Below are 7284 nucleotides of genomic sequence, written 5' to 3'. Positions count from 1 at the left end.
AAATGACACATCCACAGTTACACAGGCTTCCAGAACTCCACCGCTCCCAAATGGTGCCTTCTGTTCCCGTGTCTGGCCATCTATGAAAAGATCCGCTAAATGCGAACCCCCCCCCCCCCCCCTCCCTTCCTTCTCTTTCGACAGTAACGCGACGGTATAGCTTTGTTTAGGCACAAAAGTCACGGGGAAATTATGCCATTGAGGCTCGCTTTGGTGCGCGTCAAAAAAGAGGTGGTTTTGTCTCTAAGGGGGGGAGGCTGGATTCCTAAATGGTGATGCTCGCTGCACACTAAAATGGAGGAGCAGAGAGGAGAGAGTCAGTTGCATTTTTATAGGCCCACTTTGCATATTGGATCTTAAGCGGTCAGGGGCTTAAAAGGGATTTGATAAACAAGGAGCAGTTTTAAAACATTTTCTTAAGGCGAGGCACGAGTAACACGCAGTGATCTTTTTCAATTTTGCCGCAGATTCACACCTTAGCAGACCATCGTTTGGGACTAAAAGCACATAATAATCGCTATAAAGCACGCTTAGTTTTGACCAATTTCTCTCCCTGAAATGTTTCTTTTTGGCTCGCTGAGTCAGACTGCTAAAGCGAATTTTCATCTCAACGTCCCATCTGTAACCAAGGCGAATTGTTGATACCGTTTCGATTCTGCACATGGCATTTTTTAAGGCTTCTTTTGCTTGAAAGCATGAAAAGATGTCTCCAGCCATTGTGTATCGTATTTCATTGATCAAATGCTTTTACTTATTTAAACCAAACTCCCACTGATGTTCAGAATCCCTCTCTAGACACCACTGGCACAGGAAGGGAGTTGAAACCTTGGACCCTCTTGCTGCTTTGCTAACAAACACATCAACAACCTTGAACCTTGTGAACCTCCCGAACACAAACGCTGTCCAGTCTTGCTCTTGCATCGATAGCTTTGTCATGTACTCAACTTAATGCACACACACTTGCGGCTGTCCCTGTATTAGCAAAGGGGAATCTGGTATAATCACCATTGACTTAACACATTGATTCACAATTCGAGACCCAGTTTGCAACCCCCCCCAGAGGGACGCCTGTTTACTTAATCTGATGGCAAGTCATTTCACTCTTTTCCAGCCGGTTTACCGCAAACTAATTGAACACTCGGACCTCGAAAGAATGCAGAGTTTCAAAGTTCCTGTGGTTGAATCGATAGCAAAGAACATCGTCTGTCATGAAAAGACAGATTTTCCTCACATTGTTATGAACCTGACATCATGTTTATTCGATGACAATAATAACATAGTTTGGTCAATAGTGCAAAGCAATCCGAACAACTTGAAACCAATAAGGGATAGAGATTTTTGTGAATGCTTGTATAAAAATAGGTGTTACATTGATTAAAATATCAGCATTAGACAACATAATAACGCTTCTTAAATGAATTCTGCTTCCGATAACAACTCTACATATTAAGAATGAATACCCATATCCATTTTTAATATAATAATCTCCTTTATGAGAGCTCAACGAAGGCTATCCCGCCTTCTAATTTCCAAAAAGTGCAGAAAGCATACAAAGACACTTTTTTTTTGTTAAATAATCTTCTTCAATTGTCTTTTTTTTTTAACATTGGGGGGGGAGGGGGGTGTGCCACTTCCAAAAAAAGCCACTTGTACAATGCAGAGCTACAGGAAATGAAACTACAAACATAAGCCGTTTTTCTCCAGAGGTCGATGACGAATGATGACACAGGTAATACTGAATCAAAAGTTTTGAAAAGACATGGCAGGTTATATCAATAAATATTTACTTACAGATTACAGCAGAAGTCTCTAGACAGTTCTCAAGATCTGCTGTACAGTGTTTTTTGTTTTTTTTTTGTCCAGAAATGATTTTTTTTTTAATATAAACATTTTCTTTTCTGATTCACAATATATCTTATGTATGGTTATACTCCTGAAAATGAAGTCGGATAAGATTTTTGAACCTGTACACTTTTGTTATTGGAATCTGTCACCATAGAAAAATAGATTTTGCTTCAGAGTTCTCCATCCATGTCTGTTTCAAGAAAGCTGTATCCACTCCTGCAATGTCATGTTTCAGAAATAAGAATAAAGATTGTTCGGCACACCCCTTGTTTGACACGCCATTTGCTTCTTCTTTTTTTTTTGCTTTTTTTTTTATTATTTATTCGCAATGTGCCAAGGCACCCTTTTGTTAAGACTGAGCCACTTCGCTTCACGGAGAGAGAGAGAGGGAGAAAATGCTTTGTTACATTAATGATCCATGTTCCTCAAAACTGGCTAAAAGTGGTCTGTTTCTCCAGGACTTCGAGGTAATCGGGCTCAGATTGCAGTTTCGCTTTTAGCTCCAAGTACTCGTTCCTGTTGGGCTCCACGTACACAGTACTGGGCGCTGTGCCGTAGAGTACTGTCTCTCTTATCCTCTCCGGGTGCAAGAACTGGCGCCTGACATCGAAATTGGGGTTGTACGTGTACGAAACAGGCCCGGTGTACTTGTATTCTAAATTGGCCCCTGGCGGGATTGACGGGATGGACTGGCAGGGCGATTGCTTGTCCGATTCGAGGATGCCCCTGAAGAAGTGGTCCGCGTCCTGTATGGGGGAGGGGTTATCCCGTGGTTCTATGGTGCTGACGCTGTACGCAGGGCTCCGCATTGTACTGCTCTCTCTGTCCTCCTCCGGTGTACTTCTATACGTCACTTTGAGTTCATGGAGGTCTCTATAGTCCTCCACGGTGTTCCCCTCCCTCGATCTGTAAATGGGGTTTTTACACATGTGCCCCATTGGGTGAGGGATGTACTCATAGACGTGACCGGCCGGCGCTTTGACTTTGTTGCCCGACCGGTTGCTGTACAGGCTGTACTGCAGGTTAAAAGAGCTGACGTCGGAATTGTTGGTGCTCGTGCGATCGCTCTGTGACTTCTTGCGCCGTTTCATGACCACGACAAAAAGCCCGGCGGCCACGAACACGGACATTATGAAAACGAGCAAGAGGCTGAGGATGAGGACCGAGAGGGGGACGGTGCTACTCTGGGTGGTGAATTTGGGGGGTGTTTCCGTCGTGGCCACGTGCTCGTCCATGGGTTCCTCCGTGGGCATGGTGGGGGAGGCGTAGGCGTCGGCGTAGTCCGGGCAGAGCTGGTCCGACTCGATCGAACGCAGCTCCATCCCGGCGTGGCGTTTGGGGCTTTCGCAGATCACCTCGTTGACCATCGTGCCCGCGCTCAGCTGCTCCAGCCATATCTTCATCCCGGCTACATCGCAGGAGCAGTCCCACGGGTTCTCAAAGAGATCGATTTGCACGAGCAGCTTTAGTTGGTCCAAAACGCCGCTTACAGGCAGGCTTTGGAAGTTGTTGTTGCGGAGATTGAGCCTGGAGAGGGACAGGCTCGAGAATATGCCGACCGGTAAAGTCTTCAAGAGGTTGTTGTTCAAAAAGAGAAGCTGCAGATTCGGGAGGTGGCGGAAAGTGGCCGCCTCCACCTCTCTGATTTTGTTGTACTCTAAATAAAGGTACTGGAGGTTCTGCAAGCCAAAGAACATCTCTCCAGTGAGCCTGTCCATGAGATTACCATTCAAATAGAGCCTACGCAGGTTGGTTAAATCCCCAAAAGCCCTGTCTTGGATAACCGTTATCCTGTTGTTTCCCAGGTGGAGCAAATCCAATCCGGTGGCTTCGACAAAATCAGATCTCCGCACCACCGGGATGTAATTTCCAGTCAGGTACATTTTTTTCGGATTGTATGGCTTGGGTTTGAGATCGGAAATGCTTTCTATCTTCCGCTCTTGGCAGTTGACATTTAGTCCAATTTCTGATATCTGCAGATTGCATGAGCAGTCGGTGGGACAGTCCAAAGGCACGGGAGATTTGGTCTGAAAAGCAATAATGGGGCCGTAGTTGTAAGGGTTTCCCCCGGATATGCGAGACGTGGGCTTGGTTTTAGTTCTGTTATATTGCCTCGTGCCCCGCGTGGGCTTGGAGGACGACCTCAGGACGGCGGAGGAGGTGGCAGAGGTGGTGACCGCCGACGGGGTGGTCTGGTAATATCCACTGGTGCTGCTAGGGGGCGCTGGCCTCACGGTGTCATCCATAGGCCGCCTCGGGCACAGCTCTTGCTTGGAAACCTCGTCCAAGTCCCGGCCGTGCAGTCGGAACGGCGTCTCGCAAACCACCTCCCCCACGAGAGCGGTGTACGCGATGCTCTCCAGCCAGTTTTTAAGCGCTACCAATTCGCACGAGCAGTTCCACGGATTCTCCTCGAGCTGTAATTCCACAACTTTGTCCATGTGCTCCAACAACCCCACATAGGGGAACATTTTTAGCCGGTTCCCTCGCAAATCTAGATGCGTGAGTGGCACATTCCGGAAGATATTGGAGGGGAGGACCGAGAGCAGGTTATCATTTAAAATCATGACTGTAAGTTGGTGGAGTCTGCTCAACGCATTGGGCTCTATATTCGTGACGTAATTATAGTCAATTTGGAGATACTCCAAACTTTCCAATCCGGCAAAGGTGTCATCCCGTAAAATCTCAATCTTGTTATTGTTCAGGTGCAGTCTTTTTAATCCCTGGAGTCCGTTGAAGGCTCCGGACTCGATCTCGGAGATGTCATTGTTCCCCAAGTGCAAAATGGTCACCCCCGTGTAGTTGATAAAGTCATTGGCGGAGAGTTTCTTGAGTAGGTTTCCGGTGAGGAGAAGGTGGTACATGGAAAACTGGACGGGGCTGATCTCGGTCAGCCGGATGATGCCCCGGTTCTCGCAGCTCACGGTCAGGACGCCCTCCTTCTCCTCGCACGTGCACAAGTTCCGGCAAATCTCCCCGTAATTGTCATACATCTCGATCAGCCTCAGAGATGATGCAACCACAAGGAGTATTTTGAGGATCCAGATATGCATTTTTCCCGGGAGAAGGGTGCCCCAGCTCACTCAAGCGCAGGAATGGGGTGTCATCTAGAAAAGGGAGGGAGAAGAAAAAGGAGTTTGCTTTTTTTTTTCTCTTTTTTTTTTGGTACCCAGTCATATAGAAACACATACAGCCACAAAGACACAGACATCGGTAACAGCCCCAGACAAGTCGGCCTATTAATGGGTGCGCTTATTATGCAGAGTTTTTTTTTTGGCATTGACGTGTAAAGAAAACAAGCCCATGAATCTTTCATCGCGAGATACTTCTACTGATTATATCTGTTGGATGACTAACTGCGCATTTTTGATTCGAATCGCGGTCCAACTTGTGAAGGAGAGGGAGGAAGGAAAAAGAAAAAAAAAAAACACATTCATCATGTGCCGACCGAGTGATCGCTCTAATTCGTCCCCATGAGAATTAATTATACGCTCAAATATTGATAAGTAAGTTAGTGACCCCGACCGTTATGCAAATTTAACCTGTTTCTGTGTTAGTCGCATATCAAAACACTCTATCAAGTCCCATCTCCGAACAATTTTTTGTTTTTTTTTCACTCATGGCTGCTATTACAGTGGTGGAAATGTCGACTGCTCGGCACATCTCATCCCCTATCGCAATACTTTGGAATAAATGCACAGTCTGGGTGTTTTTAAAGATCTACATGTGTCGAAACGATGTTGTGTGTCTTTGAGTGCAACAGTCACAGCCCAGATGAAATATATTAAAAGAAAAATAATACACCGGATGGACGGCGCGTTCGCTTTCGCATTTTTATAAACGCTCCTGGTTATACTTTTTTTTTTTGGTGTGTGTTTGAAACAGTCATACATTGTGGAGCCAACTGCTATGGAGAAGGTTACAGATCCCCTTCTGTCGTGCCCAGGCAACACGCGCACGCACGCACGCACGCACGCAGGCAGGCACACGCACGCACGCACCCACGCGCACACAAGACACACTCCTTTTTAAAAAAAAAAGAGCAGAACGCACCACATAATGCCCCCAAATCTAACCACAGACACACACACACGCACACACACACACACACATATCTCATTACGCATTGGCCGACACGTCTGCGCAGGTTTACACTGGACAAATTGTTTTTTTTTTGTTTTGGGAAAGGATGGAAAGGGAATGTGCAGCCCTTTCCTGAGCGAGTGCGCGCGCTATTGCCATCCGCATCAAGTTTAGCAATGCAACTCGAGGTACAACACCCCCCCTTCCCCTTCCCCAAACCCACCGCCTATAGGATAACTCGCCTATGTTTATAAGAATGGATCGGCGTGTTCTTACCGTGCGTGTGCCCTCAAACGCCAAAGCATCCCGGTGAAAGAGCCCGCGCCGTCTCCGTCTTCATGGATTTTGCGATTTCACCCCCTCCCGAGCGCCGAAAGAAAGAATTCCAACAAAAAAAAAAAGGAAAAAAAAAAAAATCAAATAACACCCCCTGTCAAACTCAAGTCTCTCCGCTCCATGAGCCTCTTTTTTTGGGGGGGGGGGGGCTTCGAAAGAAAGAAGAGGAGCGCCACATACAAGAGTCCCCTTCTCACCAGTAGCGTGACGGCTCGTGCGTGCGTCTTCTCCCTGGCGTCTCAATCAGGGGGAGCATGTTGAAACGGGGAAACGCGGCCGAAAAACAAAGTTCGGACATGCCAAAACGGACACGCACGCACACGCACACAAAACAGGGGTGGGTGGTGGGGAGTCGGGGATGGGGGGTGGGGGGGGGGGGGGACGAAAAATCAAAGCGTGCCGCAGTAATCCACCCGGCGGATCAGACGCGTCTCCCTGCCGCATGCGTTTTAACAGCGACTTTCATCCCGCCGTGGCGCGCGTGCAGGCGGAGAAGGAGAAGGAGAAGAAGAAGAAATCCTCGTCTGCCCGTGCCTGTGCCTGTGCCCGTGCCTGTGCCTGTGCCTGCCTGCCGAGAGCGCGGGGCGCAGAGCAGCTCATGCAGACCTCGGGTTCGTTTCGAGTGTCCGCGAAAACGCCATCGCAACGGGATCCTCGTTTAGACATGCGACGCTTCTCCTCCGCCTCCACCTCCACCTCCTCCTCCCCCCGGACAGAAAGGAAAAAGAAGAAGAAGAAGAAGAAGACAATATCCTGGGTGTCTATAGTCTCCCAGCGCTTCAACTAGTGGAACTTGGTCTTCTTTTGGTGCAAACATGCGCATCCCCTTCAGCCATTATGAAACGATCAGCGCGCGGATGGCGATATATAAATCACTGGGATTAAAAAAAGAAGGGGGTGAAAAAAACACACGCACAACAGCAACAGCGAGGCATAAATCCCCCAATCTCTCCACTGTCACGACGAGGAAATGAAAAGCAATTGAATGCGTGCAATAGTCTTTAAGGGGGTATGGTAATG

At 47.8% G+C, this 7284-nt stretch overlaps 1 protein-coding gene across 1 annotated transcript; it reads right to left on the bottom strand.

Annotated features, from left to right (window-relative positions):
• Window positions 1-739: 739 nt before the first annotated feature.
• slitrk5 (SLIT and NTRK like family member 5) lies at window positions 740-6587 on the bottom strand. The gene is made up of 2 exons (XM_079581449.1): window positions 6205-6587; window positions 740-4952 (listed from the first exon to the last, which is right to left on the bottom strand). Exon 2 carries the CDS (start codon window positions 4896-4898, stop codon window positions 2271-2273), a length of 2628 nt encoding a protein of 875 aa, XP_079437575.1. The 5' UTR covers window positions 4899-4952; window positions 6205-6587; the 3' UTR covers window positions 740-2270.
• Between the last annotated feature and the right edge of the window lie 697 nt (window positions 6588-7284).

Source organism: Gobius niger (genome assembly GCF_951799975.1).
Source record: "Gobius niger genome assembly, chromosome: 23".
NCBI classification, from domain to species: Eukaryota; Metazoa; Chordata; class Actinopteri; order Gobiiformes; family Gobiidae; genus Gobius; species Gobius niger.
This window is presented reverse-complemented; position numbering and strand designations above follow the sequence as displayed.